Raw genomic sequence first — 24,278 nt, 5'->3', positions numbered from 1 at the left:
AATCACAGAAAGAGCCAGGTTGGCAAGACCCCTCAGGATCACCAAGTCCAACCTAGAACCCTACTCTACAAGATTCACCTTAAACCATATCCCTAAGCACCACATCCAAACCACCCTTAAACATATCCAGGGTTAGTGACTCAAACACCTTGCTGGGCAGCTCATTCCGGTGCCTGACCAAAGCTGTCCCCAGCTTTCTGATAGTCTCCCAAGTTCCAGGAGTCTGGGTTCTGCTGATAGGAGCTGGTTTTGCAGCTGGGGGCTGGCAGCAATGCCCCATACCAGGAGTACCAACACAGTAGGGTGAGGATGGGCTTGAAGCACAGCCTGGAACAAGGCTAAGCAGGGGATACAGCAGTGTGGTGGCAATGGCAGCAGAGCACTATGCTTGAGCCCAGCAGGGCTCTCCCTGCTTGGTCCTCACCCTTGTGTCCTACCCAAAGGGGCATTGTGCCAGGCCACCTTTTCCACAGGCTACTCCACAGTACTCAGGTCTTCTGGCAGAGCTTTCTCCTGGCAGCAAGACTCGTTAAATAAAGAGGTGACATACTGGCTTCCAGGCTGTCCCCAGCTAGGAATGCTCTGGAGAGCTTCTGCTGTGGCATCTGAACGCCGTGGAGCACCAAAGGGTTCTCTTCTGTTTGTGCCACATCATGTTTTTGAGAAAGCCACATACACATAACCCCTGTCCCTCTCAGCTGGGAGGCATTCTACAAAGGAGTTACCCACCAGGGAAGGCCATTTAGTCCAGTACATACCACAAGTTGAAGCCAACTGGAATGCACAGCAGTTGTGCTACCCCTGTGGACAAGCCTCAGCTTCATCAGCTGTAGGACATGTTGATGGGGCAAGAACAAAGTCATTTAAGCTGATTTGGGAATCTGTGTGGTTGCTTTGGGAGGCAGAAGACACCAGGTGCAAATACTCAGTCCCTAACCCCAGTCAAGCCTCTTGGTTACCAGTGCAGGTCAGGGGCTCCTTGATCCCTTCTTTGGGATGGAAAGCTTCCATGGTTTCTTCCAGCACTAAGACCTTGGCTGTAAAACTCTGGCTTGCTGGGATCTACAACCTCATAACTGAAGGAGCTCTGTAGTTTGGAGCCCCATTACTTGCATCCATCTGTCTTTTCCTGAGAGCCTTATGGATGGCAGCAGAAATCAGACATGCCTGTACAGGCCTCATGTGGAGACTTCAAAATCATGTTCCAAATGCCTGGTGAGACAGCAAATCCATGAAAACAGTGTGTGGGAAGCCTTAATTTGAGCTGGGAAGGAAGGAGAAAGCATCCTGCTGCAACTTCCAATGTTCACTGATTTTCTGAGCCCAGGAGCTGGGATGCTTTGAGACGCTTTGGTGCGTAGTGGCCCCAAATAAAAGCTGAGAGGCCACCAACATTGGGAGCTGAAGTGGTTATCTGTGCTTCTCCAAGTCCATCCTCTCCAGAAAGAACAAAGTAGGCTTATGCCTGAAGAGGGGAAGAGGACAGTGCAGTCTAGCTTGCTGTCAGCAACAACATCTACCTTCCACATGAACACTTTTGGTCACAGCCCATGTTTCGTGATGGTTTTGTTCTCCTCTCCAGGCCACCCTGCCTGCAGTTGCTCTTTCCACATGCATTAAGGCTTCCTGTTCCTTCCCACCCTGTCAGAAAAGGCAACTTTCAAACCTCAAAGCTCTGGGTGTGGCTCTGGTGTAGGAATGGAGTCCTCTTTAGGCAGAGCTCTTCTGATCTGGGGGACTGAGTAATCACACACACATCCATGCATAGGCCAGAAATTGCCCAGAAATCCTCTCTGCAGACTTTCAAACATCTCCTGGGCAAAGTAATTCTGGGCAAAGTGGTGTGGGTGACCCTGCTTTAGCAGGGCATTGGACTGGATGATCCTCAGAGGTCCCTTCCTTCCCCGCTGTGAAAACAAGAACTAAGCCCTACAGGAGTATTCAGGGAGCAGGAGGAACCACTGCCCCATGGTGGCTGGAAGGGCCTCTGGAGACCATCAAGTTCAACCTGCCAACTAACACAGAGACACCTAAAGCAGGTTGCACAGGAACACATCCAGGTGGGTTTGGAAAGCATCCAGAGAAGCAGGCTCCACAACCTCTTTGGGCAGCCTGCTCCAGGGCTTTTTGAGGTCTACTTGGGACCCAAGATTGGTGTTGGGATGATGTTTGTAAGTAATTTTTGGTCAGCAGATTGTCAGCTACTGCAAGGAGGGAGCAGGCAGTGGAAAGCTGATCTGTGACACGGACAGAAGGTCAAGATGAAGGTGGACACATGAGATAAGAATTTTATCTATTCCCTTCTTGGATAAGCATCACTGGCTGAAGTGAGCTCCAAGATCCCTGTTCTCTAGTGCTGCTCCAGGAGCTTCATCACTTCCAAGAGCCCTGAGGTTTTTGTTGTCTCTTAGGATGTATCTTACCAGAGTTGCTGTTGTTTATGTCTGCTGTCTGACATTTCCCACCAAACTCCTGCCTCCAGTTGCTTCTAACTTCATCCAAACATACCGATTTGGTCTAAAAGCTCCCACAGCACTCAGTTGCCTCTGGCTATCTTTTTATTTCTCTTCCCTTTTTAAGTTCATCTGAGTCAGTGAAGCTGTTTCCAAGAGTGTAGCTAAAACTACAGTTCTGGTTTCTTCATGTCAGGCAGAAAAAGGATGATGTCTTTTTCTCCTACATTCTGGTGCACTGTGCTGTGGATTCAGTGGAACTGGGCCTTGGGGTGGGAAGGTGCTTCGTGGCTTCATGCACCAAGGCAGGTTTAGGTTGGACATTAGAAGAAACTTCTTCACTGAAAGGGTTCTCAAACACCTGTACAGGGTTAACCCTTCAGGGAGGAGTGATCTTGACCCTGACCCCAGGTGGTCTTGACCCCTCCCCAGGGGTGGGTCTGAACACTACCAGGTGATGGTGGTTAGCCCACTCTCCCTTCCTGCCTGAGATCCATAAAAGCAGGGGGGCTGCCCCTTTGCCCTGCCTTCCTGCTCACCAGCAATCACCAGTCCTCTTTCCTGCTGCTCTTTGTTACACCACATGGCCAGCACTCACGAGAGGACAACCCCACTGCCATCAAATCTGGTTGTATATTTACCTGGTTTGTATCTTGTTTTCCCCTCCCTGTACCTTTGTAACTTCCCTACCTCAAATAGCTTTTATTTATTGTTAAACTTCTTCTTTTAACTTCCAAATTGCAGTGAGATTATTTGCCTGGGTGTGCTTACCTTCCTTTCTCTCTCCATCTAATTCCTTTTCCTTTGGGAAAGAAGGGGGAAGAGGGAAGGGCATCCTATAAATTGTTATTGGTTCTATCAACTATATTTGAGTCTCTGGGAAACTCAAATTAGAACAGAGACAACACTGGAACAGGTTGCCCAGAGAGGTGGTTGGTTCTCCATCCCTGGAGGTGTTGAAAAGAGGCAGAGATGTGATGCTGAGGGTTTAGCACCAGCTTTGGTAGAGTTAGAGAATGGTTGGTCTGGATAATCTGAAAGGGCTTTTCCAACCAAAGCAATTCTGTGATTCATGCCTTTTTCTCTGCAAAGCTGTCTCAGAACAAGCCCTAGACAGTAAGGCAGCAACAGCTTTCGTTTTCACATCTGAACACTGTAGATTCCTGGGCATGGTTCCAGCCAGCTCTGAACTCACTCTTCTTGCAGTGGCAGTTTAACCCAGGAGATGGTCCAGAGAAAGTAGGAGTGCATTGATGTAGCTATGGGCAGAAAAAAAGCTCTTTGTGGGGAAGCAGCAGAAGGCTGGGATAAGAAAGCTGGATGTGGCATAGGCTTGAAGGTCTGGAGACTGGGGAGTGTGTTGGATTGAACCGAGGTCTTAGGTCTGGATGACCAAGATATGATCCAGGGTATCTGAGAGGCTGAGGCCAACAGGATCTGCATCTTCAAGCTGCAAAGATGCTAAGTTTAAAGACAATACTAAGTCTAAAACTTAGGGTTGTTGTCCTCCTGGTGGCTCTTCTGTGCCAACTGTACTATGTGGGCAATAGCAGTACCTTGGATCAGGACTGAAGACAGAAGGGACAGAGTTCTCCAGGAACACCAGCCAATGAAGAAAAGCCCTGACCTGGCAATCCCTCATCTTTCTCCTGAAGATGCCATCCATGGATGCAATCTCCTCTTGGCCAGTTAAGGGTCACCTGTCCTGTCTGCTTCTCCCCACGGCTGCCACCTCTGCCTTCCTGTGGCCCATGGTGGGGCACAAGCTGTGGCAGTGCCTTCAGTTTGAGAGGGAGCAAGTCTAAGGCAGAGCCTTTCTGCAGCCCAGCCCTTGGCAGGAACTCTTCCCATCAGCTTCTCCCTGCCAAAAGATGCCTCTGGCTGTGCAAACTGACCTGAGCCTCAGAAAGTGCACTCAGAGAAGAGCCTGAGCCAAGAAGTCAAATCTCTGGGCAGGGTTAGTTCTGTCCTAGTTTGAACCAGGACATTCAGGTGGTCAGAGCCTTTCTGGCTGGTGCCTGCAACCAGGGCTCCATAGTGCAGGGGCAGGAGGAGGGAGGTCAGCTCTCGACCAAATGGTTCTGCCTTTCCTCCTCCTGTCCCTCTGCTGTGCCCACGGTGTCAGGTTGCAGCTCAGCCTTGATACCAGCCACGGGAAGCCACCTCTGGGAGGCAGCTGAACTTCAGCAATGCCTCGCTGCCTCTGCCCCAGAGAGGTTGCTTTAGCAAGGCAAACAGACAGAAGAATGCAGAGAGTGACAGACGGACCCACCAGCGGCGTGAGCACTGCCCGGGCAGGCACAGACACACGGGACAGGCTGAATCACTCTCCAGCCGTGCCACAGCTCAGCTTCCTTCAGGCAAGTCTGGCCTCCTCACCAGCCTTCCCCACCTGCTCTCCACTAAGTGGCTGGCTGATGGATATCTGCTGTCCTACACAGTGGTGGTGCCTTGCTTGGACGTGGTTGAGCATGGGAAGAGATAAAACGGCCTCAGGTTGCACTAGGAGAGATTTAGGTTGGACATTAGAAGAGACTTCTTCACTTAAAGTGTTGTCAAGCCCTGGGACAGGCTGCCCAGGGAGGTGGTTGAATGCCCATCTGTGGAGGTACTGAAGAGGCAGAGATGTGGTGCTGAGGGACATGGTCCAGCGCCAGCTTTGGTAGATTCAGAGAGTGGTTGGACTCCGTGGTCTTAAAGGTCTTTTCCAGCCAAAGTGCCTCTATGATTGAGACCCTGGCAGGTTGCACTCACACTTCATGCCCTCCTCTCACTCCAAGGCAGAGGATGCCCTGCTCACTCAGCAGCTGGATTTGGATGGAAAATGTAGGGGAGATATCTAGTTCAACTTGTGGGGTACTGGAGGAGATGACAACTTGCAGTGAAGCACCTCCTTTTCTCTTGCATTGCTCAGGTAAGGTTCTTTTCAGATCTTCATGGTAGCCAAAGGGCATGGCTGAGGTTCAGATGAATGCATCTGACAGGGAGGCTTAGGCTCTTCCTTCTGGAGTGGAGCTTAGTCTTAAGCCCTGTTTTGCCCTCAGCTGTCACTCGCATCTGGAGAGCCCTCAGCACTGGATGGCACTGCCTGCCAGCAGCTGCAATGCTCCTCAGGTCATCTCTTTCCAGGGCTGTAGGTGCCAAGCTTGGCTTCACCATGGAGCAGGGAAGGGGGTTGGATTCTGGCTGCATTAAACCCTATCATCATGTAACTCAGCTGGGGGTAACCTGCAAGCAGGGGAGAAGCAACCTTCCTCTATCTAGATTTTTCTGATGGAAACAACGCTGAGAGACATGGATGATCCTAGAGTAAGGCAGACAGGTGGATGGGGTAGATGATCCCCCAGAGGCTGATGGCCACTCAGCTCAGATGGCAGCAGGACAGAGGCCCCATGTTGAGTCAGTGCATCAGTGTAAGGGTTCTGCAGTGCCTCTCTGGAAAAAGTCTCCATCAAAGAGCATGAGGACCTGCTTCTTCTGCCTTTCACTTACCCAAGGTAAGTCCATTCTGGACTTGAGACCCATTGAAAAGCCTCTTTGTAGGTAGGAGGCTATGACAGAGATGACCTTTGTCCTGTGTTAGCCAAGCTGATTTTGTTTTCTTCATCACCTTGTTCAGCATCGAGCTTGCTCTTCAGAGCTCACACAGCTCTCAGTGCACAGGAGCTTTCCTGAAGCACACCATTAAAAGAAGCCCTGAAGGACCAGACTCCCTCTTGTTAAAGGAAGCCCTGAAGCAGAGCAGTGACACTGAGCCAGCTGAGGTGTGTGAAGTCAGCCAGGGTATGGTTGGGCATGGCACAGCAGTTCACACAGAAGGACACATAAGGAAAGCACTAAAGCTTGGCCAACTGGGGCAGGGGGTGATGGTGTCCATCCAGCAGAAGTCTGGGCCATTGTAGAATAGGCTGGGCTGGAAGGGGGCTCCAAAGGTCATCTAGTCAGCAGTGACAGCTTCAACCTGACCCAGCCCTGAGCCCTGCACCAGCCAGCTCTGACACAGCTTCCCAGATGGAGCTCTGGTGGGAACACTCCACAGCCCAGGTGTGGGGCTGCAGGGTGTGCCCCATTCTTAAACCATTGTTGGATGGCAGCAACAAGCATCTCTGTGCCCAGAGGAGGACCTTCTCTGCCTACTTGGAGCTATGGAGCTCCAAGGGAGGAAAGCAGTTTGAGGCCCATCAGGAAAAGCAAGAAAGAGACAAAGCCTTGGCGTCACTGCCCACTGTGAGAGGACCCCAAGAAGCAGAGCTCATGTTATGAAGAGCTCCCTGTCCTCACAACCCCCTAACTGTGGTGGCTCCAAAGACAATGGGCAGTGGCAGCACCTTCCTGCCTGGCACAACAGGGCAGGAGCTCCAGAAACTACCCAACCTTCCCAGCTGCAAAGGGAAGCAGAGAGTGACTAGGATGATGGGTCACCCAGGCTGGAGGAGCTGCTGAGGCTCAGCTGGCCAATAACCCCACATCAAAACCTCTTCAGTAACGGTGAAAGATGGGTCACTGCCATGGGTGACTCATGTCTGAAGGAAGCAGAAGGCCCTGATAGGCAGACCAGACCCATGTCTGTGGGAAGTCTGCTGCCTCCCAGGGTGGTGATGTGAGGATAAAGCTTCCTCACACCACTATCCACTGCTGAGCTTTCAGGTAGCTGGTGATGAATTAGCAATAAGAAGTCCAAAGTAACTGGGAGAGAGTGGCTGGAAATTGCCCAGCACAGAAAGACCTGGGGATGTTAGTCAACAGCTGGCTGAAGATGAGCCAGACTGTGCCCAGGTGGCCAAGAAGGCCACCACCATCTCATTTTGGATCAGCAATAGTGTGGCAGGGCAGGGATTGTCCCACTCTTCTCAGAAGTGGTGAGGCCACATCTGGAATACTGGATTCAGTTTTGGGCCTTTCACTCAAAGAAGGACATTGAGCTGGTACAGCAGATCCAGAGAAGGGCAGTGAAGCTGGTGAAAGGTCTGGAGAACAGGGCTGCTGGGGAGCAGCTGAGGGACCTTGGATTGTTTAGTCTGGAGGAAAGGGGCCTGAGAGGAGACCTCATTGCTCTCTACAACTCCCTGTAAGGAGGTTGCAGTGAGGTAGGAGTTGGTTTCTTCTTGCTATCTATCAGGTGATAGAATGATAGGAACTGGCCTCAAACTGTGCAAGTGGAGGTTTAGGTTGGGAGTTAGGAATAATTTCTTTGCTGCAAGAGTGGTCAGGGATTGGAACAGGCTGCCCAGGGAGGTGGTGGTGTCCCCGTCCCTGAAGGTGTTCAAGAAACCTGTGGGCATGGCACTTTGGGACATGGTTTAATGGCCATGGTGGGGTTGTGCTGATGGTTGGACTGGATGATTCACTTTAGAAGTCTTTTCCAACTGAAATCACTCTATGGTTCTCTGTCACACATCACTATTTCTCAGAGGGAACAAAATAATCACACAATCAACCAGGTTGGAAGAGAGCTCCAAGCTCAGACAATCTAACCTAGCACCCAGCCCTAGCCAGTCAACCAGACCATGGCACTGAGTGCCTCATCCAGGCTTTGCTTCAACACCTCCAGGGATGGCAACTCCACCATCTCCCTGGGCAGCCCATTCCAATGCCAATCACTCTCTCTGCTAACAACTTCCTCCTAACATCCAGCCTAGACCTCCCCTGGCACAGCTTCAGGCTGTGTCCCCTTGTTCTATTGCTGCTTGCCTGGCAGCAGAGCCCAACCCCACCTGGCTACAGCCTCCCTTCAGGTAGTTGTATACAGCAATGAGCTCTGCCCTGAGCCTCCTCTTCTGCAGGCTGCACACCCCCAGCTCCCTCAGCCTCTCCTCACAGGGTTTGTGTTCCAGGCCTCTCACCAGCTTTGTCACTCTTCTCTGGACACCTTCCAGCTCAGCACCTCTCTTGAATTGAGGAGCCCAGAACTCAAGGTGTGGTCGAAGAGACATCTTAGTCAGCAAAAGAAGCTCTGACTACCACTGAGGACCTTCAGGTGTCAGGGAGGAGAGAGCCAGCTCACTAAGAAACCCCTGGCTTCACCAGGGGGAACCCAGATGCCCAACTCTAGAATACTTGGTATTAAAAATGGTCACCTTTCACATTCAGTAGTAAGGCCATGGCACATATCTGACCAGCTCCATTTTCTTCTGGTGGAGGCCATGGCAGAATGTTTTCTTGCCCTTTCTCTGTTCCCATACCAGGTCCTGCTTGATAGAAACTCAGCCTCCACTACAGCAGGTGGTGAGCACTTTTTTTTTTCCCTTCAAAATTCACAAGTCAGCTTCTTTCTGCTGTTGAAATGAAGCTGCCACAGGAAGAAGGGCTTGGGGCATAAACTCTGCCTTTTAGACTCCAGCCACGGCTTCTATGCGAAGACTTCAGAAGGGATTCCTTTATACCAGAGCCAATTTTTGTGAATGGCCTTCAAAGAACATGAAAGAGGAGCTAGCAGCAGGTGTTGGGCTGGTACAGATGAGGCTGAGCTCTGCCCAGGTAGCCATGGTGGAGGGTGTGCATGCAGCTAAGCAAGCAGCAAAGTGCCCTCAAAAGCAGAGGAAAAAAAAGCTCATTCAGATAAAAAGGGGGAGGAACAGCAACCTCCACAGGTGTGGACACACCACACAACTTCCCCAGGCTTGCTGTGGTGTGAGCTCCCCAGCAGCACTACTGTTAATCTTTATCATGCTGTTTGTCCTCAAAAGCACACTGTGATGTCCCTGATGACTGCAGGGGGGTTGGACCAGATGACCTTTAAAGATCCTTCCCAAACCATTCTGTGAGTCTATGGGTCACAGAGCACTGGAATAGGCTGCCCAGAGAGGCTGTGGGGTCTCCTTCCATGGAGCCTTTCAAGGCCTGTCTGGATGTGTTCCTCTGTGTTAGACAGCATTGTCCTGCTCTGGCAGGGGTTTGGATTCAATGGTCTCCTTGGGTCCCTTCCAACCTAACATCCTGTGATTTACTCCAGGAGAAGGTAGGCACAAGAGGGTTGAAATGCAGCCAGGGCTCAGGGGGTTTGGACTCCGGAATCACCTCAGAGGCATGCAGAATGGAGACAGAGACTTCAGTTCTGTGCTGGCTGCAAGCATCAACTGATGCTGGATAACACAGGATCCCAGATTCTCAGCACGGTGGGCTTTGGAAAGGACCTCTGGAGATCATCCAGTCTGACCAGCCTGCTGAAGCAGGGGCACCCACAGCAACTTGCTCAGAATCACAATGGCCACTTGGAATCTCTCCAGCCAAGGAGACTCCACAGCCTCTCTGGGCAGCCTGCTCCAGACCTCCAGCACCCTCACAACAAAGAAGTTGCTCCTCGTGTTCAGGGAGAACCTCCTGGGTTCCAGTTTGGGCACACTGCCCCTTGTCTTGTCACTTGGCACCAGTGAGAAGAGCCTGGCCCCAGCCTCTTGCCCCTCCACCCTTTAGCTCTTGCTGAGCACTGGGAAGATCTTTGGAACTTTGAAACTATCTCCTGCCTGTCTTTCAGGATCAGAAGGAGCTTTGGAGACCTTTATGCTGCAGCTCCTGGTTTATATTACTCAGGAAAAGAAGTCTCTTCTTGAAGAGAGGTGACAGTCTCCTTGTCTGCAGAGATTCTAAACCCCCTTAGCCATTGTGCTCCTGGGCAAGCTGCTGTGGGTGCCCCTGCTTTAGCAGGGGGGTTGGACTGGATGATCTCCAGAGATCCCTTCCAGTCTCCACCATGCTGGGATTCTGAGCTATGCCCAAACTTATCCCGGACCCAGAGCTGCTCTCTGTGTTTGTGCAGACCATTCCCCAACCAGCTGAGCTGCTTGAGAAGTTAAGAAGGGTTCTTGAGGACAGGCTTCAGGTCCGGCCTGACACCTGGGTGTTAGGGAGGTAGCCCACACAAAGGTGCAGGAGAAAATGTTCTGAGCTTACTTACATCATAAATAATGAAAACAGAAAGGAGAAGAAAGGAGAAGAAAAAGACAAAACACTCCATGGAATCGTTTAACTTATTACTTCATCTCTAGGTGGTCTGTATTACTTCATGTCAAAGGTGGTCATCCATTGCTGTGGACTCTCTTGAGCTGGTTTATTACCACCAGCTTCAGAAATCATAAATATGATGGTCAGGATTTATCCAGGCTGTGGGGTAAGGCATTGCCCCCAGCCCATTTTTGGGTGGTCCTGTCCACCTGCATCCCCTGAGAGTGGTGGAGGAGGTCTGCTGGGTGGAGAGGTGCGAGGAGGAGGCAGGGTGGTGGTCACTAGTTATGCTCATGGAGAGTAAATCTTAGCCACTAAGGATGAAATTAAAGAGGGCTTAGATAGACAGCAGCAGGCTCTGCTGAGCTTTGCAGGGAGCTCCTCCAAAGCCTGAGGGAATGGTATTAGAGAAAGCAAAAAATCTGGAACACAGGAGGGTGATGGTGGCAGATGGTTCCTGCACCTCCCAGAGCCTCCATCCCAGGTCTGAGTTCAGCTTTTCTGCACCAACTGGGAATTTTTTCTCTCCAATCCTTTTCACAGCTCAGCCTTAGAAGGGTGACAGCTACATTTCACCTTTCTGTTTTCATTCCAGTCACCTCAAAACAGCTGGAGAGTGAGGATAGATACCCACCTGTGGGCTGTCAGCTGTGAAGCCATAGCAGAGCCCTTCTCAGAAGGGCTGAGCTGAAAGTGGACAGTGAACTGGGCAGAATGATGTGGTGATGAGGGCTGAGTGCTGGCAAAAGCAATGGGGGGATTTGCAAAGACACAAGGGCAAGGGACAGAGAATAAGGGCTAGGATGCTTCAGCTGGCCTTGACGAGCCTGGTATGACCCTGCTAGGGGAAGCTCCCAGAGGGGACATCACTGGATGGTGAAGCTGTTTCCCAGAAAGACTTACCTTGGATGGAGAACATTTAAAAATAGGCTAATAGGAAGTATTTTTTAAAAGAAAATTAAAAGATTGAGCAGTTGTAATGACCTTGGCTTGGTCAGGAGAGCATGGATAGGGGGTACACTGCTGTCACTGGGGGCAGAGGGTGGCCAGGAGAGGACATCCCATCTCAGTGCCTGTGCCTGAGTGTATGCAGGGCCCATTGCAGGAGCTCAGAGGTGGTTTTACCCATAGCTACTAAGCCCTACAGAGGAACAGGCAGAAACAAATCTCACCAAGCATGCTGCTGGGGACCATCCTCTGAGGTCTAGGTTTGGACGCCTCTGTCCTCAGAGACTTCTCCTATGGCCAGGAGCAAGGCATGCAGTGGTCTATGAGGTTCAGTCCCACTGTGGGTGGGGGGAAGGTGAAGGAGGGTCTTGCTGAGGTGCATGCATCCTTCCTGGGTCATCCTCCAGCCTGACTCCTGGAGGAGCTGACAGAGCTTGTCCCAGCGCCCCTTTCTGTGGCTGTGCTGGCATACATGGGCTGTGATCAACTTCTCTGCCATAGCAGCCATCTCCTCCTTAGGTACAGCCTGGCCAGCCCCCATGCAACACCCAAACTGAGCTCCAGCACCCTCCAAGACCAAAGACAGCAGCTTTTCTACACCCAGAACCTCACCTCCCTCCTCTGCCTCTGCCCAGGCTGGTGCTAGCCCCCCAGCTATCATGGCTAGCTTTAATTGGTGGAACCAATTAGCAGGTTGAAAGATTTACACCTGTTGCCTTCTCTCTAGCTCCGTCCTCCTCCTTCCGCTGGCTCAAACCTGACTTCCTCTCCTCACTCTCCCACCCAAACAGGTAAGGAGAGCAGTCTGGGAGAAGCTGACTTGCAGCCGAGCTCTGACCCGCCGGGAATGGACAGCAGCTACCTCAGCGTGAAGGAAGCCGGGGTGAAAGTGCCCCAGGACAGGGCCAGCACAGACCTCCCCAGCCCCATGGACAAGACCGACTCAGAAAGCAACAAGGGCAAAAAGCGGAGGAATCGAACCACCTTCACCAGCTACCAGCTGGAGGAGCTCGAGAAGGTCTTCCAGAAGACGCACTACCCAGATGTCTACGCCAGGGAGCAGCTGGCCATGAGGACGGACCTCACCGAGGCTCGGGTGCAGGTAACGGGGCTCGGCCTGGGGCTGGGCGAGGGTGTGGGGAGCTGCACAGCTGCACCCCTCTGGGGCGGGGGGAGCTGCACAGCTGCACCCCTCTGGGGCTGGGGGAGCTGCACCGCTCTGGGGCTGGGGGAGCTGCACCGCTGCACCGCTCTGGGGCAGGGGGAGCTGCACCGCTCTGGGGCAGGGGGAGCTGCACCCCTCTGGGGCAGGGGGAGCTGCACACCATCACACCTTTCTAGGGCTCTTCCTGGCAAGACGGGGAATGTCACAGGTTGTGTTGAACGAGTTGATGAAGAGGTGGCCAGGTGTTTCAGTTCTGGAGAGACTGAGGGTCACACATGAGAGGCAGGTCTCGTTTGCCTGATTGGCTAAGTCTGTGCTGAGACTCTGTGAAACCTGGTGATACAGAGCAAAAAGCTGCTCCAGCCTCTTTCCAGGGGCTCATAGAGAATGAGGTCTCCCATCAGCCTTCTCTTCTCCAGATACCTAAACCACATCTCTTGGGCTGTATCTTTGCCTCCTGGTCTGCCCCATGGTGGAGAAGGAAGGGAAGGGACTGGAAGCAGTCAGGGAATGCCAAACCCCACTTCAGAGCCACCCTCATGGTTCCTGAGCCCATTAATGAAAAGCTCTTGGTGGTGCCCCTGTGATGCAGCAGGGGCTTGGGATGAGAGGGAAATGTCAAAAAGGAGAATAAAACAAACCCTAAAAACACAACAAAACCCAACCCAAAAAGCAAAACGAAGCAAGAAGTAATATATCTTGGTCCCTTTTCCCCCATAAAACCCTGGGAGGCTGGTGGAAGGAGTGGAAAGACTGAGCTAAGCCTGCAGGAAATTAAACATGAAATGAAAACAAGCTTGAGTTATTCAGTTCTCTCATCCCAGGCTCCAATTTCCCATTCCAGGCCACTGATAAAATGGTGTCCAGTTTCAGTGCTCAAGGATGAATTCTGGCTCTGTTCTTGCAGGCTGGTGGCCATCCCCAGGAAGAGGGGAGACAAGACTTTTGCAGAGGGATGGAGTCCTGGAGCTAGGCAGACAGGTTGGGCAGAGGGAAGAGAGAGGCAAGGCTGGAAGGCAGAGATGGAGAGAACGTCGCCCTCTAGCCTAGGCTGGGGTGGGTAGGAGAGCAGGGAAACCACTTTCTCTGTAACTTGGAGGAAGGATGGACACAGCAATGCAGCCTGCAGACATTCAGTCCCCAGGCATCCATCCAGCTGGCTGGTAAGGTCCCGGCTTAAGCACAGGGAGCTTGGTGGCAGGGGCAGGGTGACAGGCCAGCAGCAGCAGTGAGCAGGAGCCTCCTGCTTTCTTTGTCCCAGGCTATTCCCAGCCTCTCTGCCCCCTCTGCAGCACGTCAGCTGTGGATCCATATGGATTTAGGTACCAGCATCTGGCTGGATGTTTATGGAGACACGAAACATTTTCTGTTCTGTGGAGTTTTATGGGGCTGATTTGGCACATCAGGGCTTATCAAAGCTGCGTCTGCAGGAGCTGGGGAGATGACATTTACCCTTCCACCCTGCACTGACCTCTGCAACAGCCACTGGCATGTCCCTGTCCCACAACAGTCTCTCTTGGCGAAGGGTGAGAGGCAGTGCAAGGAAAACAAGCTTCTGGTGGGGCTTGGGTGTGGTGTTTAAAGCAGGTGTCTTCAATCTAGAGTGCAAGTCCTGTGAGGGAACTGGGGTTATTTAGCTTGGAGAAAAGGAGGCTGAGACCTCATTGCTCTCTACAACTCCCTGAAAGGAGGCTGCAGGCAGCTGGAGGTTGGTGTCTTCGCCCTGGTAATAAGTGATAGGATGAGAGGAAATAGCCTCAAGTTGCACCAAGGGAGGTTGAGGTTGCACATGGGGAACAGCTTCTTCTCTGAAAGAGTTGTCAAGCCCTGGACCAAGCTGCCCAGGGCAGTGGTGATGTTCTCATCCCCAAAGGAGTTTAAAAGCCACGGAGACATGATGCCGAAGGACATGAGTTGGTGTTGGACTTGGAGTGTTTGGCTTGATGCTCTTCAAGGTCTTTTCCAGCCTACAGGATCCAGTGATCCTAAATCTTTAGGCTGAGCTGGGTTTTGCTGACATCACTGCATTACACACTGCCTTACCTGTCCTGATTTCCCTGGAGCACTAAGGAGGTCAGAAGAAACCAAGCAGCCAAAAAGGACCAGAAAAGAAAGGAGAACTTCAGTAAGTGGTCCAAATCTTGCCACAAGTGTTACAGACCAGACGCCATCCCTCAGGCTGTCTCCAATAGCCCCAGCAGCACGACTGACGTGATGGTTTGCCACAGCCTTCCAGTCAGCCGTCACACGGGGACTGCAATTCATCGCACCATGGGATCCTAGGAGTTGGAAGGGACTTTCTAAGCTCATCCAATCCTTGCAGGAACTGCCCCTTTCAACCACTTTGCTCTGCCAGCGCCAGTTCAATCCAATGGAGGCCTAAGGAGCAGCAGATTCAAAAACCTGTTCTGCCTTGCTCAGCTCCAGGAAACCTCCCCACAGCTCCAGCCCAGGGAAGCCAAATGCACAAACTCCACAGCAATGGCTCCAGAGGTTGCACCACAGAGCTGGGCACCACCATGGAATCATAGAATCAACCAGGTTGGAAGAGACCTCCAACATCATCCAGTCCAACCTAGTACCCAGCCCTGGCCAATCAACTAGACCATGGCACTAAGTGCCTCATCCAGGCTTTGCTTGAACACCTCCAGGGACAGTGACTCCACCACCTCCCTGGGCAGCTCATTCCAATGCCAATCACTCTCTCTGCCAATAACTTCCTCCTGACATCCAGCCTAGGCCTGCCCTGGCACAACTTGAGGCTGTGTCCCCTTGTTCTATTGCTGCTTGCCTGGCAGAAGAGACCAACCCCACCTGGCTACAACCTCCCTTCAGGTAGTTGTAGACAGCAGTGAGCTCTGCCCTGAGTCTCCTCTTCTCCAGGCTGCACACCCCCAGTGCCCTCAGACTCTCCTCATAGGGACTGTGTTCCAGGCCTCTCACCAGCTTTGTGGTGAGCCGTGGGGAGATGCTTAGATTGGATGCTCAGATGGGATGTTGGGGCAGGATGCTCAGGATGGATATCGAGAAGGATGCTTGGGGGGGATGGTCTTTGGCAAGATGCTCAGTCAGGAAGGCCGGGCAAGATGCTCGGGTGGGATGCTCAGGTGGGATGTTTCAAGGGGCTGCCCAAAGCCTAGCTGAACAGACAGGGCAAGCAGTGCCTTCTCCAGGCAGGGGAAGGGCCGCATATGCCTGGCACATGTTGGCCCTGGCCCCATGCACAGCCAGGGCTCTGCTCCCTACCTGCTCCCCACCCCTCTGTGCACAGCAGGGCCTCCTCCGCCCGCCAGCAACCGGGTCACCAGCGCTAACTTTGAATCTGCAGATCAAAGAGGCATGAGCTGGGCCAGCCCTGGGACTGGCCTGCAGCTGGGCTGCGGCGGCTGTGCCAAGAAGAGGTAGAAGAAAAGCAGACAGTTGCCTGGGGGCATCAAACCTGCTCCAGTAGGGCTCTCTCCATGTGCAGCTGGGATAACGTCAGGGCCTTATTTCTGGGGCTTTCTGCACCCACTGAGAGTCCTCAGAGGGGGATCTGATTTGGGGAGTGGGGGGTGGGGGTTGCAGGTTTGGGTATGGCTAGTATGGGCAGCTTAGAGATGGCCCATGCCAGTGGCTGTGGGGCAGCATGGGGAGGATATGTCTTGGTGCTCCCCATGCTGAGCAAACCACAGGTGAGCATGGCCAGACCCTCAGCTGCCTGCTGCTAGCATGGTGGTGGGGAGCTAACATAGTGGCAAGGGGGAAACTTGAGCAGGAGAGCCTGTAACAACCCTTCCAGCACAGGCAAGGAGGTCAGCTCAGACCAGAAACCACAATCCCTTGGGTCTGCCTCTCTCTGGAAAGCCCAGGCATGGCTCCTTAGCCATGTCCCCCCTCCCACCTTCTGAACCACCGTGCAAAACTCGAAGCAGAAGCAAGCGGCTCTAGGGCCGCTCTTTTCATGCACTGACGTGACCTGCACAACCCAGCCCCTGGTGATCGCCTGCATCTCTCAGTGCCTTCAAAGAGGCTCTTGATTGATGTGTTTCCCTGACTCACAAGCTTCAAGAGGCTTTGAAGACACTGGGCCAGGCTCTGATCTCTCTCAGGCTGATGCAAATCAGGAGCAGTGGTGCTGACAACAGTGCAATAACCCACACTGATGTCAAGCCAGTAAAAATAAGAGCAGAAAGAGAATTTTGGTCTTTGCCTTGAAGGGTTCGTGAAGTAGAGAGCTGCAAACCCAGCAAGGAGAGCTTGGTGTACAGCAAAGGCTGTGCCACGCTGCAGAAGGGCTCTGGTCCTTTCCTGCAGCTAATGAGGGAAGGAGTGTCAGACTTCTTTTTCGGTTGGTTGTTTTTTTCTTCTCGTAGTGAAGAGAAATAATGCTGAGAACCTGGTGAGAAATGCAAGCTCTGAGCCAACAGCACCATCATAGCCAGGGATGAGGCTTGGGGAAAGTCCCAGCGCTACTGGCTTCATCCTGGCAGCAGCATGCACAAGTGGATTCACACTTCTCATCTGAGGCTGAGTGGCAGCACCTGGGGAACACTGGCTTTGGGGTGCGAGGGTGCTGGGCTGCCCCTGTGGGAATTTAGAGCTGGGAACATCCCCAGGCAGGCAAGCTCCAAACGATGAGCATCCCAGCAGCATGGGATGACCCCCAGGTTCCCCTGGGGTTGTGTGTGGAGCATTCTGCTCCCATGCCAAGCACCACCGCCTGCCTGCCAGTGGGTTCTCCGGGGGCTGCCAGGCTGCTGTCAGCTCCCCTTTATTGACAGCCCCCTGCTGTCACCCCCTCCCCAGGTGTGGTTCCAGAACCGCCGAGCGAAGTGGCGGAAGCGGGAGCGCTTTGGGCAGATGCAGCAGGTCCGGACCCACTTCTCCACCGCCTACGAGCTGCCTTTGCTCACCCGCGCCGAGAACTACGCCCAGGTGAGCTCAGCCCCACACCCCCTGCCCTGCCCCACACAATCAGTGAACCAGAGAACTGTTTGGGCTGGGAAAGACCTCAGACCCAACACCACCATGGCTGCTGAACCCTGTCCCCGAGGGCCATGGCCACAGGTTTCTTGAACACCTTTAGGGATGAGGACTCCACCACCTCCCTGGGCAGCCTGTTTCAATCCCTGATCACACTCTCAGTGAAGAAACAAAGCTCAGTCACCTTTTGGGCACAGGTCACCTTGCCCAGCACACTGTGTTCCACCACTCTTATTCTACCACATCTGCTGCTGCCACTGGTTTGGAAAGGGTGCAGGAGACATGGTTAAAACCTGAGTAGTCCCCAGGAAGGTTCCCTGTTGCCACACTCTGATTTCACACAATCCAAACAGTCCCAGCCTGGTGGGGGCTGGAAGGGACCTCTGGGAATCATCCAGCCCAAAGTCTTTGTACTCACAGCAGCTTGCCCAGGATCACAATGGCCAGGCGGGTTTGGAATGTCTCCAGACAAGGAGGCTCCACAACCTCTCTGGGCAGCCTGCTCCAGGGCTCTAACACCTTCAGAACAAAGAATTTCCTCCTCATGTTTAGATGGAACCTTCTGGGTTCCATTTTGTGCCCGTTGCCACTTGTGCTGTCATTGGGCACCACTGAAAAGAGCCTGGCCCCAGCTTCTTTGTCCCTCACCCTTTAGCTGTTGTTGAGCATTGCTCAGATCCCCTCAAACTGCTCTTCTCCAGGCTCAACAGCCCCAGGGCTCTCAGCCTTTCCTTCTCACAGACCTGCTCCAAGCCCCTCAGCAACTTCACAGCCTTTGTTGGACTCTAGTTCTCTGTCTGTCTTGAACTGAGAAGCCCAGAACTAAACCCAGGAGTCCAGATAAGGCCTGACTAGAGCAGAGGAGAGGGGCAGGACAACTTCCCTGGTTGTCTTCTCTCAAGCACCTTCTTTAGACTCTTGGACAGAATCTCTTTTCCCCTGGCAAACTCTCACAGCCATCTCTCTCCAATGAGAGCATGCACCTGCAGCATGCTTGGTGACATCCAGGGAAGTTTTCCAAGGGGCTTGTGCCTTTGTGCTCCAAAAGAAGGGTGAGAGCAGCCTCCTTGGCAGTATCTGGGGCTGCTCCTGGAGCCTGATGAAACCATTCCTGCCCTGGCTCAGCAGGCAGAGGACAGAGCTTCCTCCCTGCCTCACCGTTCTGTCTTGGGACACCTGGACATGCCACAGCAGCCTCCTAAGCATTGGGTCAGCCTCTGATTTCCAGCACTGCCTTCAGTTGATGCTAGGGCAGGAAGAATGGGGGCTTTGCCCTCAAATAACCACTCCTCCAGCTGGCCAACCGCTCTTCCCACCACCCAGAACTTGCTCAAGGGCATAGTTGTAGACTTATGGAATATAGTTCTGTAGCTGTGATGCTCTGGCCCCGACTTGTCCTCCGAGGTCTGCTGGGAGTCCTCTCTCCATGGTGTCACAGCTGTCTGCTACTTCCCTACCAAAGCTTCCCCTGCAGCCAAGCCAAGAGCGTTTGACCTCTCTCCTGCTTGGCATCTCCCCCGAGCTGAACAAGAGGCCCTTATGAAACAGCTGAGAGACGCCAAGGCAGCTTTGCGAGCAGAGAACACTCTCAGCAGCCCTTCTCCTGCCTTTGTCACCCACTCTACACCCTCCCCCCCCCCCCCCCCCCCCCCCCCTTCCTGGCCTCCTCTCCCAACTCTGGAGAGCCAAAAAACAACTTGCAGGAGGTAGGAGGTCAGGAAGAGGCCATGGGTGAGGGTGCAGTGGGGTGGTGGGATGAAAGGCCTTTTGCTCTCTTGCTCCAGCTGCTCACCTCCCTGCTTTCATCCAGCATCCCCCCACCACAGCACACCTACCCCCTGCCTCTTCTGCAGGGATGCTGCAGCAGCTCCAGGTGGCTGCTCCAGGTGGCCACATTGGCACAGCTCTGAAATCCCTCCAGGGATGGGGACTCCACCACTGCCCTGGGTTGACTGCTCCAGGGCTTTACAACACTTTTGGGGAAGAAATTATTCCTCGTGTCCAACCTAAATCTCCACTGGCATAACTTGAAGCCATTTCCTCTTGTCCTGTCACTTGTTCTTTGGGAGAGGAGAACCAACTCCCACCTGATTGCAATGTCCTTTCAGGGAGGTGTAGCCCTCAGGCTCCTCTTCTCCACAACTAACTCCAGTTCCCTCAGCTGCTCCTCACCAGCTCTGTTCTCCAGACCCTTCACCTGCTTTGCTGTCCTTCTCTGGACCTGCTGCAGGCTCTCAATGTCCCTCTTGCAGTGAAGGGCCCAAAACTGAGCCTAGCATTTGAAGTGTGGTCTCATCAGTGAGTACAGGGAGACAATCCCTGCCCTGGTCCTGCTGGCCACACAATTGCTGATCGTCTCCTTGCTGAGGGCACTGGAGCTCTTGGGCTTGGAGCAGAGGAGCCAGAGGGCACTGTAAGGAGGACAGAGCCAGGTTTTGCTCAAGGATGTGCAATGACAGGGCAAGGGGCACTGGGTGCAGGCAGGAGCACGGGAGGATCCATGGGAACATAAGGAAGAACTTTTTCACTGTGAAGGTGCCAGAGCCCTTGGGAAGGCTGTCGAGAGAGGTTGTGGACTCTTGTACTCCGGAGACATTAAAAAACCTGCCTGGTTGTGTTCCTGTGTGACCTGCTTTAGGTGTTCCTGCCCTGGCAGGAGGGTGGGACTGGATGGTCTTTAGAGTTCCCTTCCAACCCTTAACATTCAGTGATGCTGTGATCCCAGCCAAGATGCTGCTGTCCTCCTCAGCCACCCAGGCACACACCTGCTCATCTTCAGCCAGCTCTTGACCGTCATCCCTAGGTCTTTCCCTGCTGGGCAGTTTCCAGCCGCTGTGCCCCAGGCCTGGAGCACTCGTGGCGTTGTGGAGACCAAAGTGCAGAGCTCAACATTTGGCCTCGTTGAGCCTCATCCCACCGATGCAGGCTTAGTCCTTCAGTGCAGCCTGCCCAGATCCCTTCCTGCCCCTAGCCATTGGTCACATCCCAAACTGGGTAGCCCTAACCCTCCTTTTCCCACCCACCGTCCCTCCCCAGATCCAGAACCCCTCCTGGATCGGCAACAACGGAGCCGCCTCCCCTGTGCCCGCCTGCGTGGTGCCTTGCGAGACGGTGCCCTCCTGCATGTCGCCCCACGCCCACCCCCACGCGGCCAGCAGCGTCTCTGACTTCCTGGGCGGCCCGGGCGGCCCCGTGGGACAGACTCACATGGGTGGCCTCTTCGGCGCGGCCGGCATGAGCCCCAGCCTCAACGGCTACGAGCTGAGCGGCGAGCCGGACCGCAAGACCTCCAGCATCGCTGCCCTGCGCATGAAGGCGAAGGAGCACAGCGCGGCCATCTCCTGGGCCACATGACGAGGGGCGGCACGCCCGGCACCCGCCACGCGTGGGGGGACAGCAGAACCCACCCCACCCCGCTCGGACTCCAGCCAGCAGCTGCCTCCTCGAGGATCTGACCGCAGCACTTTCAGCTACCCTCGGCGCGTTCAAGGACACATGGGGACGTAAGTGGGGCGCTCCCGGCCCCGCCGCGCCGCCGCCTGGGGTCGTGCGAGGAGAAGGAGGGGTGCGGAGCAGTGCCCCCTTCCACTGAGGTCTGGGCTGGGATGAGTTCCCCTCCCATCGTCCCCTCCCCGCAATAACCCAGGGTTGTTTTTTTCCTCCCTGCTCCTCTTTCTGACACCAGACCTGCCTTTCCAAAGAGCAAGAGCCCGAAGGTGTTTTCAGGGGCTTCTGCCAGCCCACCGCCACCACCACTAGTCCATACATACCTCCACGCTCCCCTTCGCCTCCTAACTTGGTGGCAGTGTTGCTCAGATCTGTTCTGCCCTGGCCAGTGGATGGGATGGAGACTGGCACCAACACAGAGACATCTCTCAGGTTCCCACTCTTTAGCAAGCATCTATGGCTTCCTGCAGCCAAGCCGGGGAGACACCTTGAAGCTAGAAAGAAGGCAACGTTTGCCCACCCATCTCCTCCTGCCCTGCTTCCTTTCCATCCTGCAGGCTGAGACGAAGCTCAGAGATGTAGGAGGCTGTGCAGGGTATGTTCCTTTTCTCTTCCATGGTGCTGGCAGTTTTGGCCAGGCTCTGGTCACCCACCCCAGTAGAAGATAGCTTCCCAGCATGGTTTGCTGTCCCAGGGAGCACCTGGGCTTGGCTTGCCCACAGTCACAGTCAGTGTTGAGGCTCATGTGCATGGTGGGGCAGCAAAATATCTCCTCTGGCTTTCCCTGGGTTGAGAATTACTGCTCTCAGTTTAGAGGCAGCAGCTAAGGGAGGGGACAACAGCTGCGGTGAAAACCCGCAGGTCTCCAAAGAGACTGCTCTGAGAAGTGCCAGCACACAACCAAGGCTGCCTAAGGTCATCAGAACCCTCCTCGACCTTGCCCTGGCGCTGGATATGTGCAACCACAGCCCCTCCCTGCAGCCCTCCACCCCAGGGTCCTGCTGCACACAGCTGCTATGGGCATCTCCTGGTGGGTACAGCACAGGGAGCAGGCTGTGAAGGTTCAAAGGGCTGGGTGAGGTGACGCTGTGACACCTCCAGCCTCTTCGGATCCTCTTCATCTTGCAGAGGAAGCAGGAGACACCAGAGCGTGCCTGGCTTGCCAGATGTGCCTCCTCTGCTTTTCCATCCCAGTGCTTTCCAAGGAATAACATTGGGCCAACCTTTTGCCCCACCAGGGGGAAGCCGAAGCTTCTCTGAGCACCACCATCCACAAAGCGTGGCCTGAGCTGGGGCAGCTGCCCCCTAGGCTCACAAGAGAAACGCAGGGCTCTACTGCCACCAGAACTTGCATCCCCCTCCTCCTGCTCGGTGCCACCACTAACCTGCTGGGATAAGAGAACAGCAGCAGAGACGAGGCATGGGACTTTTTCATTTGGAAAAGACCTTTAATGTCATTGAGTCCCACAGGGAACCCAGCACCCCCAAGTCCACCACTGCACCGTCTTCTTCAGTGCCAAGGAAGGCATCTCAATGACCTAGAGATGCCTTCCAGCCTCTAGAGACACCTTCTAGCATCTCAGGATGCCTTCCTGGGTACACCACACCCTTAACCTACACCACATGCATGAGCAGAGCCTTTCCCACCACAAGCAGCCAGGACTTGGGTGCCAGCCTGAACTTTCAACTCGGCCATTGAGCCTGATGGCTTAGGTGCTAACTGTGATCACTGGATCAGGACAGAAATCACCAACCAGACAAGGTGGAAATCCCCCCCCCACCGGGCACACTGGAAGCTTCTGAGTGTCCTGGGCCACCAAAGGATTGGATGGCAGAAGGTGGCTTCTCCAGCAGGTCTTGGTGCAGTAGGGAGAGCATTTTCCCAGGTACACTGAGGGGCAGGATGTTGTCCATGGTCGGCATACAGTGCCTTGAAGAATTGCTGCCCTGAGGGGCACATGATCATAGAGTTGCAGGGTGCTTTGGGTTGGAAGGGACCTTTAAAGCTCACCTAGTCCAGCTCCCTGTGTTCTCCCCACAAGGCCAATTAGGCTGGTAGGGTAGGTGGACACATGAAGATGGGTCTCGTGTGGCCTGCGGGTACCCCAGCAGGGGTTTGTGGCCATTCCAGAGTTTAGTTAAAAGGCAGCTTTTCCTCCTGGCCTTCCACAGGGCCAGCACCTCACCTGGGCCCAGAGGACTGAAGGAGGCATCCCTTGCCTTAGGGAAAGAGGAGAGACCCCTGGCAGCAGTCAGAGAGGCTTGGCCAAGGCTTTCTCACCCCTTAAAACCCGGGTGCAAAGCACACATTGGACTCACCACCTGCTTTAAACCCCACTGCCCAAAAGCATCATGAGGTGAGGGTGGGGAAACGTTGCTCCCCAGAGCCTCAGATGTCACGGGGCTTCCCACGGGTGACTTGATGGAAGAGGCTCCTCTTGGCAGTCTCCAAAAGCAGGTTGAAGCCACCCAGGTTTTTAATTGATTTAAAGGGGGGGGGTGTTGTTTGGTTGAAGTTAGCTGATAACAAGGACCTCTGACTAAATACATGCACATTTTGTGTGTATATATATACCAAGCCAACCTGCATCTCAACATCATCTAAAGAGTCAGCACTGCTCCTGCAAGCTCAAGTTACCATCATGAAGCCCTTTTTTTTTCCCTAATGAATGGTTTTTATAAGGAGGATGATTTTAATGCCTTTCCACTCTTATGACTTCCTTCTCTATTTATTTCTTAGTTGGTGTTTCACTCCTGCCCATACATTGAGTTGTGCTTCCTATCTTGGATTTGCCTTTGAAGCTCCAAGCTCTGTCCCAAACAAAACTTCATTAAAGTGGTTCCCAAGCCATGGTTCCCATGGTGGCGTCTTCTGTGGGTGCAGCACCCAAGAGCACGCAGCTCTAGCCTCATGGAAGTAGTAAGATGTTTCTCCTGCCTCTGGCTCTGCAGTAGGCAGACTACAAAGGGACTGCTTTATGTTGCCTGTTGTTAGAAACAGCAGAAATGTCCCACAGCTTTGGGACTAGAATCATTTTGGTTGGAAGAGATCTTTAAGAGCATCAAACCCAACCATTCACCCAGCACTTCCAGGTCACCACTAAACCATGGCCCTCAGCACCATATATCCATCGCTTTTCAGTGGCTGCAGGTATGGTGACTCCACCACTGCCCTGGACAGCCTATACCAGGCCTTGACAACCCTTTGGTGAAGATGGTTTTCCTAATGCCCACCATAAACCTCCCCTGGGAGAAGTTTAGGAGGAAGATGCAAGCAGTGAGAGGGCTCAGGGGTCCAGCACTGGGTTAAAAGTAGTTGAGTGCTACTCACTGCCAAGTACTCAGAGGCAACTCTTGCC

The 24,278-nt window shown here is 53.6% G+C and overlaps 1 protein-coding gene across 4 annotated transcripts in view; it reads left to right on the top strand.

Moving 5' to 3' along the window:
* Nucleotides 1-23,770, top strand: part of ALX4 (ALX homeobox 4) — a 36,880-nt gene extending 13,110 nt beyond the window's left edge. For 2 of the 4 annotated variants that reach the window (XM_064152543.1, XM_064152526.1), the window contains exons 2-4: nt 12,134-12,444; nt 17,296-17,424; nt 20,509-23,770. In XM_064152543.1, coding sequence (XP_064008613.1) covers nt 12,134-12,444; nt 17,296-17,424; nt 20,509-20,826 — 758 coding nt within the window. In that variant the 3' untranslated portion in view covers nt 20,827-23,770. Of the gene's footprint in view, nt 1-2,999; nt 3,082-9,984; nt 10,010-12,133; nt 12,445-17,295; nt 17,425-20,508 lie in introns of those variants that run through there. The other 2 variants (XM_064152519.1, XM_064152536.1) reach the window with 2 other exon arrangements.
* The last annotated feature ends 508 nt before the right edge of the window (nt 23,771-24,278 follow it).

The sequence above is a fragment of the Pogoniulus pusillus genome, chromosome 1, assembly GCF_015220805.1.
Source record: "Pogoniulus pusillus isolate bPogPus1 chromosome 1, bPogPus1.pri, whole genome shotgun sequence".
Taxonomy (NCBI): domain Eukaryota; kingdom Metazoa; phylum Chordata; class Aves; order Piciformes; family Lybiidae; genus Pogoniulus; species Pogoniulus pusillus.
The sequence above is the reverse complement of the archived record's forward strand: the minus strand, read 5'-3'. Positions and strand labels throughout refer to the sequence as shown.